The 16,301-nt window shown below is 45.5% G+C and overlaps 1 protein-coding gene across 1 annotated transcript in view; it reads right to left on the bottom strand.

Moving 5' to 3' along the window:
* KAT8 (lysine acetyltransferase 8) overlaps nucleotides 1-16,301 on the bottom strand; it is a 564,841-nt gene that overhangs the window by 471,994 nt on the left and 76,546 nt on the right. The window contains exon 4 of the mRNA XM_069244212.1: nucleotides 2,669-2,722. Coding sequence (XP_069100313.1) covers nucleotides 2,669-2,722 — 54 coding nt within the window. The remainder of the gene's footprint in view (nucleotides 1-2,668; nucleotides 2,723-16,301) is intronic.

Here is a 16,301-nt window from a genome sequence, read left to right as displayed (position 1 = left end):
AGTCAATATTTGGCTGAGGAGGGTGAGCCGTGAGTGCTGGTGGTCTTTCCTCACCCTTTGGAATTGTTTCCTCTATATGTTCCTAAAAAAAAGAAAAACCTCTGAAGTAGGAGAAAGAAGCCTGGCATTCTTGTGAGGCGGAATGGTCAGAGGATGTGGTTGACTTGTAGCCACCCCTGTACATTGGGCAGCGAAAAAAAAACACAAACCCTGCTCGCTTGGGTTTGAAGGGCATCCATCTCTTCAGCAGTGTCTGTGTTTTTTTTTATTTAATCCAGGGTGGAGTTAACTTGGGGACCAAATAGGTGCTCCTTATCAAAAGGCATATTAAATACATCTTGCTGCACCTCTGGCTTGAAGCCAGAACACCTGAGCCAAGCATGCCTTCTGAGCAGGACACTAGTGTTCACCCCTAATGCGGCTGTGACCTTGCATCTAGTGCACATCTGATTGAGTTGTTTACAATTATTTGACCTTCAGAAACAATTTGCTGTGCACGTTTACGGTATTCGTCTGGGAGGTGTTGAATAAGGTATTTCATTTCATCCCAGTGTACCCTTTCATATCTGACAATCAATGGCTGCGAACTGGCAATACACCAATGGTTCACCACTTGTGGATCTACTCTTACCTGCTACATCAAGTTTTTTACTTTTTGTCTGGAGGAGGCGAATCTCCAGTAGCTTGACTATTTGCCCTTTTTCTGGCAGTGGTAGCCACAATGGAATATGGCTGACTTGCAACCGGATATAAAGCAGCACCCTCTGACCCACCTTATATTTCTTATCTATGCTTGGTGTTATTATACGTGAACGCACAGGCTCTTTGAAAATATCTTTGACATGGGGAAGTATGCCTGGGAATATAAGGAGATATTGAATGCCCCTGTCTGTTGAGGTCAGAGTATCAAGAAGAAAATCTTCTTCTATGGGATCTTTGCACAATTGTACATTATAATAGACAGCAGCCCTAGCTATAACTTGCTGATACCCTGTGGTGTCCTCTGAAGGGGAAGTATATATGTAATAGAATCGTAGGAATCTCAGGGGTCTGGTTCTTGTGGAGTATACCCCAAGTCTCCCCTACCATAAACAGGTGAACGCTGTGAAGTGTAATCCCTTTCAGTGTGAGAAGTAGGTGAAAGAGGAGCAGAATGGGGTGGAGGAGAGGGAGGAGGTGGAGGTGGTGGAGGTGGTGGAGCAGGAGGAGGAGCTGCCGCTGCAAAAGAGGCAGCCTTATTGTTGAGGCTTCTTAGGAGGTGAGGTGTCTGCAACGCCCTCAAACGTGAGCTTCTTTTTTTAACAGAGATGGTTGGAGAACCCACAATTTGTCCTGTGCCACTTTCTATATGAAGCCGGCACTGCTTAGCATCCATAGCTTCAAGAATCAGTTCAATTGGAGATATTGAACTGAACTAATTAGCAGTGTCTGTATGTTCAGCAGCAGTATGGGTGTTCGGCACAGAAATTTTATGGCATTGTACATTTTTTGCGCCCAAAGGGATGGATGTGGTACTTCCACTTGGTGAGGAAGCTGTCAGTGCCGAAGCTTTTATTGCTTTCACTCAGACTAAAATAACAGAGGTCGAAAGGGAAGACCCGGTCATAGTCTTTCCAGATTTCGGTGCTGAGCCTGAGAGTAGGGCAGCCAAATCAAGTTTCGTGACCAACCATGGCCCATGGGCAGTGGTGGTCCGGCAACCATTTTTATGGGTTTTTTGGAAGTCTTTGTAGAAGGAGGAGGTGCAGCTTTACTAAAGGGTTGCGCCAAAGTGGTGTCCTAGCTCTCGATATTGGATTGCAGGTCTGAGTAAGAGTCTTGAATCGAGAAAGCCTCCTTTTGCTCCAGCTCCTCCTAGGCATGTTCAATGAATGCGCCATTTCCAGCCTGCAAGCCTGTCGGTCCTGGAGTGTTTTCTTAGACAAAAACGATTGGCACACCTCACAGGTGGCTTTGTTGTGATCCGGAAAAAGGCAGAGATTACACACTTAATGGTGATCTGTGTGAAGAAATTTGGCATGGCAGCGTGGGCAGAAGCTTAACGGTGTCTGTTCCCTCATAGTACCATGTTCTTCCGCACCACATGTACATAGGCCCAAGGCCGGGCGAAGCCCGCCCCAAAGGGGACACGGTTGAAGGTTGGCCAGAGGAGATCGAGATTATGGTGAAAGAAACGCAATCGAAGTACAATGCCGCCAATATAAAGGACAGATGGAAAGAGATTCTCAAACCGGAACGACTGAATACAGAGCGATTAGAAACACACCCGAACCAGAAAGCAGAGAAAAAAAATCTAACAAAGGACTTGATGCCCATGAGCAGTATCACCGAGAAGGAGCAGCCACTCGATCCTGTGACTCAAACACTTCTTGAAGAAAAACAAGTTGCAACAAACCGAGCCCAACACTAGATGGCAGGATAATGCACAGCATGTGCATCTAGAGCCACACATGCCATCAAAGTCTCTAAAAAACAGGAAAACAAATCACAAAGGAACAATGATAATGATTTGTCCTTTTAAAGCATGTGCATCTCCCATGGAACGATTTAGAAGTCCAGGTCACATCTAAAACAGCTGAATAATCCTTAATTGACCATAGACGCCCCAAACCTCCGAATGTATACTCTGCAAACCCAATAGCAGAGACCAGAGCAGAGCTCTACTGACCGCTTCATGCTCCTTTTCCAGGGCTGCCGTGGTAGGGTCCATCTCTGCATACGTCTGAAAACAAAGGAAAATAATAGTGGTGGTCAAATACAAAATAATTCATCCAAAAATTATGTTCGACTAAATGTTTATATTGGTAACCTTTAGCCTTCAACAAACAAAATAATTTAGTTTTGCTATGCAACATATGAGAACGTAAATTATTCCAACTGAGAATAAAAAGGGGGGGTGGGGGGTGGGGGCAGGAATCAATTTCCAGAGGGGAATGTCCAAAGCACCCTCCCTGATTTTCTTCTGTGGTACCATGCAGTCACCACACTGCTCCATATACCAGCCTATTAGGCATCGCCACAATCATCCCTCAGCCCAAATGCCCGGTCAATGGTCAAAAAGAAAGAAGAAAGAACTGTCCTTGTGTCTGGGGGAAAAGGAGAGAGGGGCTCAGCACACCTTCCTTGTTACCCTGAAGCCTATTTGAGAACATCACACACACCTTCAGACCATATAAAAGTTGCAGAAGACCCTCAGCTAATGGATCAAAAGAGAAGAACAATGAAGTACTGTACTCCTGCCTTGACTTCTACCCAGCTGACAGCCTTGACTAATCCATTCACTGCCAAATTACGGAAGAAGGCCAGGAATGCAGGTTGAGTGAACTGTCAAAGGGGCATAGGGAGGCAAGTAGAAGGGAATTACTTAACTCTTACTTCAGTTCCACAGCGTGGGTACCTTTCACAAATTCACATGCTTAAACTACTTCCCATCGTCTGGCACGGAACCATCGGTAATCAGTGTTAATATAACACTGTATCATTACACTCAGTAACACTGAAAATGGCCCTAGATTACATACAACAGTCTCAATTATGTGAACTACAGCCAGGCAGGTGGTGTGCCCTACAGTTTTTTCCATTATAGAGGCTTCCATCCAATGTGCCTCCTAATTATAAAGTGTGCACACAAGCAGAGGCAAGCATACCCTCTACTGCTAAGAAAAGGAGACCAAATGCACAAGCGGAACACTTGTTTTGGCCTAAATGGCCAGATAATGAATGTTTAAACAGCAGTCTGTTAGACTATCATCAGCAAAAATATTGTCTGACCATATTATTTCATCACCTATTGTTCACAAAACATACAGTGCCACTTGATCTAGGTATTTATTACTAATTCAAACATTATTTGGGACACAATAATTAAGCCTGACAAAACTTTGGTTACACTGTTCTGGTACCACACATACCAGCACTCTAACCATTTCATACATCTGTAAATAACATTCCCATTACTACTCAATATTACCCATTTTATCAATCATGGGAGGATGATAGGGTGTACCTGCTCTTGGTAGGTCAATCTGTAGATTACACTCTGCATTGAGGTATTCCCTTGCTGAGGGATATCACAGGCAAATAACATGGATTCTGCTTATTCAAACAGTGGACTAAACATACAGTTGGGGGGGGGGGGGGGAAGAATAGTACAACCTATGTAAATGTTTTAGCACAGTGTTAAACAATAGCATTATATTTGTGTTCACATAATGCTAAATTCTTATGGATTGCCTGTTATATACTTAGCCCTAAAGTTGCTGTCTTAAATCTTTCACTGTCTCAGAAAATATGAAAAGGTCAATTGGCACTTAAAATCTATTGAAGGAGAAAAGATTAAGATAATGCAGCTCCTCCAGAACACTACTTTTCTCTGGGCTGCTAAAATGCTAACCAAAGTGAGCTGATGCGGTACCCAGTCCTCTTATGAGGGGTCACTTATTTCTCACTAACGAATAACACTTTGCTTTAAGGAGAAAATCTGAGAATGGCCTTATTTGTTGGGTTCTCATTACAAGGCCTTGTGGTGGAGTGGCGAAGTGTGAAATCGGAAGAATCTTTGGTCTTCTGTATGAAACCGCAGTATCAGACAGGAGAGGTCTGCCCATTCTTATCGTTATTTGTAGCCTATAGAAGGCGTGCACTCCTAGATCATAGCACCATCCCCTTTGCTGGTCCGTGAATTCAAACCCAGTTGAAAAAACACATCTACGCAACACATAGTTTGCACTGCAATGTTCCTTCAGTTTGAGGGGGGGGGGGGGGGAGAGAATCAGAAATATATGCAACGGGTCTCGTATTTGCGCGAGTTAGAACTATTAGCGTTGTAAACTCCTAACCGGACTTTACTTGCCATACAAATGAAAAGGAAAAAATGCAGCGTGATCGCGCCATATAAACCCCAACACGATTGTGCTGCGTGGAAAATTTAAAGATAAAGTAGTACGGAAACCATGTTGAAAACATCGAGCCTCGTAGGTTTTGCATTAATTTACCGGTGTTGTGTAGGTGGGCTAAACACCAGAAAAGGCATGATGTATGTAAATGAAAGCAAGCAGATTTTAAAAGGCAAGCCCACGAACCAATAAAAGTGACTGACTTGACATGGGAGTGGTTAGAAGCCTAAAGAGATTACAGCAGGGAACGGAGCGGCTTGCGCTCGCCCCTAAAAAAAGGGCTCCTGAATAACATAATGAGTGAAAGAGGGCAGAGTAAACATTGCCCTCTCAAAACATCTATCTTTTGTACAACTGCAGATACCTTTGTTCAGGGACAACCAAAGTAGCAAAGAGAGGTGCATTAACAGGGAGAGGAGTTTCCCCAAATGCAACTGTCAGGTAGTGGAATACTCTTCCAGAATCTGAAGAGTCTGAACTCTTATCTGGTTTTCACAGGCAGGTACAAACCTGGCTGGTTCCCTGGCGTTTCTGTTCCGCTGAGATTCGTTTTCCTCTGTTGCCATATTTAACGTGAGCACTTTTTTTGCCTTGTTGGTTTTATTGCGCTTTATAAATTCCGAATTAGAATTTAGAAAGCAATGTCGTTCTTCACAGAAAAATACTTCAAACTCGGAGTTTGATTCCATTGTGTATTCAACTGAAAATATTTAAAGTTATAAGGAAATACCTCACTTCAAAGATGGTTCCTGTAGGAGGCTGCCCTGGCTTGTAGTGGGTACCAAGGGGTACTTACAATCTGTACCAGGTCCAGTTATCCCTTATTAGTGTAGAAGAGGTGTTTCTAGCAGCTTAGGCTGATAGAAGGTAGCTATAGCAGAGCAGCTTAGTCTGAACTAGGAGGCATGCAAAGCTCCTAATATACCACTGGTGTCATATGCACAATATCATAAGAAAACACAATACACAGATATACTAAAAATAAAGATACTTTATTTTTATGACAATATGCCAAAAGTATCTCAGTGAGTACCCTCAGTATGAGGATGCCAAATATACACAAGATATATGTACACAATACCAAAAATATGCAGTAATAGCAAAAGGAAGTAATGCAAGCAATGTAAAGTTACAGTAGATTGCAATAGGAGCACATAGGTATAGGGGCAACACAAACCATATACTCCAAAAGTGTAATGCGAACCACAAATGGACCCCAAACCTATGTGAGCTTGTAGAGGGTCGCTGGGACTGTAAGGAAACAGTGAGGGTTAGAAAAATAGCCCACCCCAAGACCCTGAAAAGTAGGTGTAAAGTGCACCTATATCCCCCAGAGAGCACAGAAGTCGTGATAGGGGGTTTCTGCAAGGAAGACCAACACCAGCAAAGCAATCAAAGCTGATTTCCGGACCCGAGTACCTGTGGAACAAGGGGACCAAGTCCAAGAGTCGCAACAATGTTGAGAGTGGGCAGATGCCCAGGAAATGCCAACTGAGGGTGCAAAGAAGCTGCCACCGGATGCTAGAACCTGGGGATTCTGCAAGAACGAAGAGGGCTAGAAACTTCCCCTTTGGAGGATGGATGTCCCATGTCGTGAAGAAGCTTTCAGAGGGGTTCCCATGCAGAAAGACCGCAAACAAGCCTTGCTAGCTGCAAGGGTCGCGGTTAGGGTTTTTGGATGCTGCTGTGGCCCAGGAGGGACCAGGATATCGCCACTTGGATGAGGAGACAGAGGGGGCGCCCGGCAAGTCAGGGAGCCGTCACAGAAGCAGGAGGCACCCACAGAAGTACCGGAACAGGCACTTGGAAGAGGAGTGAACCGGAGTCCACCCGAAGACACAAAAGGGAGTCCCACGACGCCAGAGGACAACTCAGAAGGTTGTGCACTGCAGGTTAGAGTGTCGGGGACCCAGGCTTGGCTGTGCACAAAGGAAATCCTGGAAGAGTGCACAGGAGCCGGAGCAGCTGCAAATCACGCGGTACCCAGCAATGCAGTCTAGCGTGGAGAGGCAAGGACTTACCTCCACCAAACTTGGACTGAAGAGTCACTGGACTGTGGGAGTCACTTGGACAGAGTTGCTGAGTTCCAGGGACCACGCTCATCGTGCTGAGAGGGGACCCAGAGGACCGGTGATGCAGTCTTTAGTTGCCTGCGGTTGCAGGGGGAGGATTCCGTCGTCCCACGGGAGATTTCTTCAGAGCTCCTGGTGCAAGAAGGAGGCAGGCTACCCCCAGAGCATGCACCACCAGGAAACAGTCGAGAAGGCGGCAGGATCAGCGATACAAGGTTGCAGTAGTCGTCTTTGCTACTTTGTTGCGGTTTTGCAGGCGTCCTGAGCAGTCAGCGGTTGATCCTTTGGCAGAAGGTGAAGAGAGAGATGCAGAGGAACTCGGATGAGCACTTGCATTCGTTATCTAAAGAATTCCCCAAAGCAGAGACCTTAAATAGCCAGAAAAGGAGGTTTGGCTACCTAGGAAGGAGGATAGGCTAGTAACACAGGTAAAAGCCTATCACAAGGAGTCTCTGACGTCACCTGATGGCACTGGCCACTCAGAGCAGTCCAGTGTACCAGCAACACCTCTGTTTCCAAGATGGCAGAGGTCTGGAGCACACTGGAGGAGCTCTGGGCACCTCCCCTTTCCTTTGTCCAGTTTCGCGCCAGAGCAGGGCTGGGGGATCCCTAAACCGGTGTAGACTGGCTTATGCAGAGATGGGCACCATCTGTGCCCATCAAAGCATTTTCAGAGGCTGGGGGAGGCTACTCCTCCCCAGCCCTGACACCTTTTTCCAAAGGGAGAGTGTGTAACACCCTCTCTCTGAGGAAGTCCTTTGTTCTGCCTTCCTGGGCCAGGCCTGGCTGGACCCCAGGAGGGCAGAAACCTGTCTGAGGGGTTGGCAGCAGCAGCAGCTGCAGTGAAACCCCGGGAAAGGCAGTTTGGCAGTACCCGGGTCTGTGCTAGAGACTCGGGGGATCATGGAATTGTCTCCCCAATGCCAGAATGGCATTGGGGTGACAATTCCATGATCTTAGACATGTTACATAGCCATGTTCGGAGTTACCATTGAGACGCTGTACATAGGTTGTGACCCATGTACAGTGCACGCGTGTAATGGTGTCCTCGCACTCACAAAGTCCGGGGAATTTGCCCTGAACGATGTGGGGGCAACTTGGCTAGTGCCAGGGTGCCCACACACTAAGTAACTTAGCACCCAACCTTCACCAGGTAAAGGTTAGACATATAGGTGACTTATAAGTTACTTAAGTGCAGTGGTAAATGGCAGTGAAATAACGTGGACGTTATTTCACTCAGGCTGCAGTGGCAGGCCTGTGTAACAATTGTCAGAGCTCCCTTTGGGTGGCAAAAGAAATGCTGCAGCCCACAGGGATCTCCTGGAACCCCAATACCCTGGGTACCTCAGTACCATATACTAGGGAATTATAAGGGTGTTCCAGTATGCCAATGTGAATTGGTGAAATTGGTCACTAGCCTGTTAGTGACAATTTGGAAAGCAGAGAGAGCATAACCACTGAGGTTCTGGTTAGCAGAGCCTCAGTGAGACAGTTAGGCATCACACAGGGAACACATACAGGGCATATACTTATGAGCACTGGGGCCCTGCCTGGCAGGGTCCCAGTGACACATAGACTAAAACAACATATATACAGTGAAATATGGGGGTAACATGCCAGGCAAGATGGTACTTTCCTACAGGAGGAAAGAGTGTCTTCAGGGCTATAAAATGTTAGTTAACAATGCTCTGGGAGATTTAGGCTCAACTAGGGCCAAGTGGGAATCATTAGTGGGGGCCTTTGAAGAAGCAGAGTGGATGGAGGCATTGATGGCTCCCAGGGTGCTGACCGTGTCAGTGAGGCTTCGCGCACTGCAGTTTTACTACTTACACAGAGCATATCTAACACCTATCAGGCTACACCGGGCTGGTCTTCAGCCTACTTCTCAATGTCCACGATGCAAGGGAGCCTGCGGATTTTTTCCATATGGTGTGGTCCTGTCCAGTATATACTGGGGCAAAGTATTTCATGAACTAAGTATGGTGCTGGAGCAGGAACTGCAGATGTCCGCCAAACTAGTCTTGTTGGGTGTGATGGAGGAAATGGGAGGATTGCGAGCAAGCTGTGCCCTAGCGGGTACAGCTATGCTGGTCGCGAAGAGACATTGCTGCTGCTTGGAACTCTTCTACAGGTCCCTCCTTCCAAAAGTGGAGAAGGGGGGTAGACTGGTGCGCAAGCCAAGAAAACCTGGTGTACGAATATAGGGGTTGCCCCCGGAAACATGAGAAGGTATGGGGATGATGGCTGGGGTCGCTGCCATAGGCCACGGTGGGAGTTCTAACTTTCAGTGTTGTGTTGAGAACTGAAACAAAGTTTGTCTCCTGGAGTGCCGTATTGTCAATGATGTTTTGGAGTTGGATCTCAATGTGCTATCTGTGCCAACTGTCTTGCACTTCTTCCTTAAAAACAATAAAAATGTGTTTATAAAAAAAAAAAAACATCTGTATTATATTTCTTTTGGCCAGAGTTTGGTGCCCTCCTCCCCCCCAGTTTGAAAACCTCTGCTCCAAGGTGACTGAAACCCCTGAACTGGATCCTACTCTGGTAACTTATTTGTAAAATAAATTCTAAAGCCCCAAAGAAAGGCAAAGATCTTGCCTGGCGCGGTGGCCAGGAAAAGCTTTTGGACACAACTGGTCCCTTGACCAAGATTTTGGAGTTGGGTTTTCAAGCCAAGGAGTCTGGTGAGCCCATTGACCCCGATCATCTGGTGAGCTGGTGCGAAGGACTCTGTGCTTGGTGGGGAACGCTAATTGTGTGATTTCAAATGAGCGTCGTCATTCAATTTTGATCAAGATGGATCCTAAATTGGTGGACCTGGCTTCATCTGAATCAGGTCCATTGGCTCTGGGCTTGCTTTTTGGCTCTACGTTTCTTAAGGAACTTTCAAAATTTAGACCCTTGGGCCTTGTCCAAATTGGCATATCAAAACAGTTCTTCACCCGCTTTTTCGTGGGGCCGGTCGCAACAGAGGGCATGCTTTCGGCCGTTTCAGCCAACAAGGCCCTCAGCAAGGTTACCATCAACATGGCTGAGGTGGTTTCTAAGACTACAGTTCCTCCACCTCAACCTTCTACCCCTCCCGTCCGAGAGCAAGTCGTTCCAGGTTCCCCAGAGGGAGATCTAGAGGTTCCCAATCCTACTCCCAGGACGCAGGAACTACAGGTGAGCTCGAATGTAAGCTCAGAAGTAGTTTTGGGGGGTGGTGGGGGGAGGGGGGGCTGCAGGACAAATAATTTTCTGCATGCATGGCACAAGATCACTTGTGATGCTTGGGTCCTGGAGACCATTCAGGGCTTCAAGCTTGAATTTTACGAATCCCTCCTCTCAGTCGTTTCCTCCCCATCTGACATATTTTTCCCTTCAAGAGGATCGCTTTTGAAAAAAGGCGCTATTTTCGCGGTTTTAAAGCATTGTGTAGGATTTCTCAGCTCTGTGTTTTTAATGGACAAGAAAGGGGGTGGTTCCAGTCTTGTTTTGAATTTTAAAGAGTTCAACGGATGCTTGATCTATCGTCATTTTCAAGATGGAAGGCATCCACTTATTGAGAGATATCATTCAGGAAGGAGACTGGGTGGTTCGTCTAGTTTTTAAAGATGCTTATCTGACCATTCCTAGGTTCCCTCCCCACTGTCATTTCCTCCAGTTTCGGTGGGACAGACTTTGTTACGAATACAAGGTTCTTCCTTTTGGTCTCTCTTCAGCCCCCTGGTGCTTCACAAAGGTGATGAAGCCGGTAGTAGAGTACCTCCGTGCACGAAGGGTGCATCTAATAATTTACCTCAATAACATTCTTATCATGGCTCAGTGTCCCAGTCTAGTCCTCTCTCATCTGGAGTGGTCCATTCTCCTTCAGGGGTTAGGGTTCATAATCCACACCTAAAAGTCGGTATTAATTACATCTCAGCAGATTTTCTGGGTTTTCGGGTAGATTCCATCCAAGCTCAGTTGATTCTTCCCCCTCAGAAGATTCATCTTATCAGGAGAGAATTGAGGTAATACTTGTACAGACAGACTATCATTGAGGGCGATAGCCTGCATGGTTGGTCTGCTCTCTTCCTCTATCCAGGCGATTTTCCCAGGGCCGCTACATTACAGAGCCCTGCAGAGGTTGAAGATTTCTCATCTTCAGAGGTGCCTCAGATATGCGGACCAGGTTCCTCTTTCAGAGGAGGCTCGGAGATGAGATGGTGGTTGGACCACATGTAGGCTTGGAATGGCAGGGGCATCTTCAGTTCCTCCCAGAGATTGTGATAGAATCCAATGCCAGTCTTTGGGAATGGGGGGGCCTGTTGCGGGTCGATCTCCACCAAGGGTCTTGGTCCAAAGCGGAACTGGACCTTCCTATCAATTGTCTGGAGCTTCTTGTGGGCATGTTTGCAATCAGGAGATTGTCCCCTCTCAAGACTAATTGTTGTATACTTCTTTGAATGGACAATATCTCAGCATTGAGATATCAACAAATTGGGGGGGAACCAGATCTCTCTTTCTGGTGGAGATTGCCAAGGATTTTTGGCACTTCTGCCTTCAGCACCAGCTCTTGGTGGTGGCGGAGTATCTGCCAGGGAGCAGCAAATTAGTTGCAGATTGGAATTCTCAACACCTTCAGGATTTCAGCGACTGGAGGCTTCACCCCAAGGTTTTTCAAGCTCTCCACCCTCAGTGTAGTCCTTCACAATAGATCTTTTTGCTTCCCGCCTCAATCGGCAAATGAAGAGATTTGTTAGTTGGGGGCCGGATCCGGAATAATTAGCGACAGACGCCTTCCTCCAAGATTGGTCTCTGGATCGAGGGTACGCGTTCCCGCCCTTCTTGATGATTCCCAGGGTGTTGGCTCAGGTGCGTTGTCAGCAAGCGCATTTTATTCTGGTGACTCCTCTGTGAAGGTCCCAAGCATGGTTTCCGGTGGCTCTGGAATCGAGTTGCGATCATCCTCTCTTAATCCCGTTTAGGCAAGACCTCCTTCTGGATCCTCTAGGCCTTCCTCATCCTCTCAGGACAACTGGCCCTAGTGGCTTGGCATCTTTCAGGGTAAGATGGAGTGTCCCAGGCCTTTCACAGGAGTCTTCCGCGTTCATTGCAGGATCCTGGTCTTCCAGTACCCAGGAGAGATCTGCTTCCACTTGGAACCAATGGTTTTCTTGGTGCGGTGCACGGAACGCTGATCCTTCTTCAGCGGATTTTAGTTTAAACCTAGAGTTTGACGTCTCTAGCTTCGTCTGGTTTGGCGTATCGATCGGTTAATAATTAATCGGTCAGCCATTTCGGCAGGTCATTTGCCTATAGATGGTAAACCTGTGGGGGAATTGCCCATAGTTTATAAGCTTTTAAAAGGTATAACGTTGGTTAATCACCCTCGTCCTTATTATTCTACCCTTTGGGATGCGAATATTGCTTTACGATTTTTAGAGTCTTTCCAGGAAGCAACTTTCAGCCAAACTCACTATGTCATTATGTTTAATATCATGCAAGTGGGATTCTGATGTCCGAGCCCTGGATTTAGCAGGCAGAATTTTCTTCCCTGAGGGAGTAACTTTTTCTATTTCCCGTCGTACTAAGAGTAATCTGAAATCTGTTTCTTATCCTAGTTTTGTGGATAATCCCAAATTGTGTGTGGTACAGTGTCTCAGAGCTTATGTTGGTACAGAAGAATTCTGTTCTGATATTGAGGGGGTGGGGGGGGCAGTTATTGATTTCATTGGTTTGTTGGCTCGTGTGAAGTAGGCATTGATATTTTCTAAATATGGCGTTCATTACACTAGAGGAGCCATGGCCTCAAAATCTTTTGCCTTGGGTTCAAGACTACAGGGGTGTGGAATTTATTAAAATATCTACTTGTCCAGGGGACAGGTTGCTTCTCAAATCTACTTGTCCCTTTGGTGCCATGTAGTGTGGCGCCAAATTATGGCAGCAATCTCATTATGTAAGAGCTCTGATAATAGCCTCTCTGATTATGCCAGGGCTACTACCATAGTAGGGCTTGAATACTTGCAGTTTCAATCCCTACTGTAGCAATTTCCTTATTTTGCCACCTTTCTGCAGATCTGCACACTGGGGCTAGAGGAAGCAGTAAGCAATAGTTCCAGGGCTGGAATGCCTTTGAGTCTGCAAACCTACTAATCTGCATGTTTTAAAGATTTTCACCAGCTTCTCTCTAATATTTTCCCATAATAAGAAAGGTTGGACATTTACTCCTGACGATGGCAGAATTAGAACTTCTTCCAGGGTTAGGAAGAAAGTGGCTGGAGGGAAAATGAACTTGCAAATGCTCAATAGATTTTCACATGAGCAAATCTACAAATGCGTATTTACCCATGCTAAAATACAGTTCACAAATATTTTATAGGGGTACGACATATACCAGGGGTGCACTTTTGTGACTTTCTTTAAGAATTTGTGGCCACATGTAGGTAGGTTCAGATTTGCGACCCGCAAATTGCGAGTCGCAAATCCGAATGTAGGATGGTGTCCCTGACACCATCTGTGATTCGCAAGGGCTTCGCAAATGCCCACCTCATGAATAATCATAAGGTGGGTCGCAATTTGCGACCCCCTTGCGAATGGCGGCCCTCACAGGGCTGGTGGCCTGCTGGAGACAGCAGACCACCGTGTCTGACTGCTTTTCAATAAAGCATTTTTTTTTTTTGTAATGCATCCTGTTTTCCTTAAAGGAAAACGAGATGCATTACAAAAACGAAAAATGAAATGTTTTCGTTTCACTTTTTCAGAGCAGGCAGTGGTCCGCAGGACCACTGCCTGCTCTGAAATTTTTTTTAGTGACATTCACAATGGGGAAGGGGTACCATCGGGACCCCTTCCCTTTTGCGAAAGTGTTAGCACCCATTTGAAATGGGTGCAAACTGCGATTGGTTTGCGCCCGCATTCGCAAAACAATCCTACATTGCACTGCGACTCGCAATTAGGAAGGGAACACCCCTTCCTAATTGCGAGTCGCAAACCTGTTTTGCGATTCGGTAACCAGGTTACCGTATTGCAAAACTGGGTTTGTGCATCGCAATGTGCTTTTTGCACGTCGCAAACAACGATAGTCGCTGTTTGCGACATGCAAAAAGCTACCTACATGTGGGTCTTGGTCCCTAATTAGGTCTGGTGTTAACAAAGACATTTTGCTTTTATTAAACTTCTATTTCTCTCTCTTTCGGCTGGCTTTACTGTGAGTGATCGCATTCTGCTCTTCCACAAGGAGCATATTGGCACACAAAGTAGTTTTGTTCAGTGTCAGGAACTACAGTGGCAATCAGTGACATAACGAAACTGGAGGGTGTCCCTTTGCAAAGAACATGGAGGAGCCCCCTCTCCAGACTCACTCAGGGCAAGTGCTGTGCTGAAGGGGCCCCCTGGAGGGCGGCTGCGGGGCCTTTGTTATGCCACTGGTGGCAACGTGTGCTTTTAGAGTTCAAAAACTTTTTTTTTTTTTTTGCCAGTGTTTGTTACAATGTTGAAGGCCTGGTAGCTCCCACAACAATAAAGTGTTACAAAAGCCATGTCAAAACAAGACACGCATTGATGAAACTAAAGGACATATAAAATTATGTCAGATCAGTTGGCTTTGTCAGGGTTTGTTTATTTTCATGCTTCCCATAATCGTGTTGAAAATGGTTACACTGATTTTCCATTAGAAATATTTTTGGGAAATACTAGCATGCATCAAAACATTTTACTAAATGACACTTCATTTGCATCTAATCAGAGAGCATTCTGGGAGCATTATACTTAGCCTCATAGCCTAAACTTTTCAAACATGTGTATACACTTTTTTTTTTTTGTACTGGAACCAACGTCAGTAGTGAAGTGTGACCTTAAAACATTTATTTACAGCACTCACCCTAATAATGAAGGCTTTCAAATAATGAATCATAAATACAAGTTCGAACAGCATTACCTTTTGGAAACACATTACCTCAACTGCAGAGAGTTCCACTCTCTGTAAACAGGCAGCTAAAGGGTTTGTGCTGCAGAGGGTTGGGCCTACTTGTCCCAAGGACAAAGTAAACATAAAAACTTGTTGCCCTTGACCCCAAACAATATGTCCCGGGCGTCGGGCGATAGGAATTCCACATCCCTGGACTAGAAGATGTTCTAAGAGCTGGTCATCTGAATCTACGTTCAAATCATTTTTATTGTAAACCTATTGTGGATATTGCTTTGGTGGTGATGGGTTAGCTTTAAACAAGCATAAATCGGAGCCTCCAGTCCTGACATAGAATAAAAAATGTTATAACCTTCACGTTAAGAATTTTTCAATTCTATTAAAGACACCGAGGCGAGGATTATCCCACCAGCACTGTTAAAGTTGTGAATATTTCCATTGGTTTGATAATTGTTTACTGTTTCATTTAAATGTTTACTGTGGTCCAGTGCTTTTCCTTCCCTGTTACTGCCTACAGGACTATTTTATCCTAGTTCAGTTTTACGGCTTGGCTTTTTTCATCTTCTTTCAGGCACTGAAGACAAATAACGGACGGGTTTCCAGCGCATTTCCACGGATTCAGACAGATGTTGGGTTTTAATCTCTCTTCTTTTTTCAAGGGAAAAGGACATTGGTCTTCTACCCTCGAGTGCCTCTGGGATTTTCTTTGTGGGTTTTTCCTACTATCCCCTTGCCGTCGATGGGCTGGTCCTGTCTCTTGATTCAAGAAGTTTTTTTTCTGCTGGACTTTAAGGTCCTGTTTTTCTTGTTGGTCTTCCAGATTCAGTGAATTAACTGTTTGTTTGCGGAGAAAGAGGAAGTGTGTTGTAATTCCTTGGGTTTTAAAGGGCTTGTCTCTTTGGTTGGTCATGTGGCATACATGGGTTATGTAGCATATTGAAAAAATTATTTCTAATTGGCTGCAGTAAAAATAAAAGCATAGAAAGAGAAGCATAATCCTCGCCTCCATGTCCTTAATATAATTGAAAAATTCTTAACGTGAATGCTAGAAAACATTTTTATTCCCCTTTTAGTCGCAGCTTACCAGACAGCACAGCCCTCTGGTTTGCTAAAGACATCTTGGGGACTTTCAGAAAGTTGAACTAGGAATGCATTGCGGTACCCTGTAGCGCTCCATGCCAATGCACTCTTCACCACTTCACCATGCAGTCTAGGCCACACCAATCTACTCTGCACCACTCCACACCATTGTACTCTACGACGCTGCACTCCATGCAAATACACTCTATACCAATGCACTTTACTCTGCAACACTCAATTCTATGCCCCAGTACTCTACGCCAATCCACTGTATACCACTCTAATCTACTCTGCACCACTGCACTCTACACCATTACACTCTATGCCACTTCACTATATTCTGAAACAATCTACTCTGTCACT

This window comes from Pleurodeles waltl, chromosome 7, assembly GCF_031143425.1.
Source record: "Pleurodeles waltl isolate 20211129_DDA chromosome 7, aPleWal1.hap1.20221129, whole genome shotgun sequence".
NCBI classification, from domain to species: Eukaryota; Metazoa; Chordata; class Amphibia; order Caudata; family Salamandridae; genus Pleurodeles; species Pleurodeles waltl.
The sequence above is the reverse complement of the archived record's forward strand: the minus strand, read 5'-3'. Positions and strand labels throughout refer to the sequence as shown.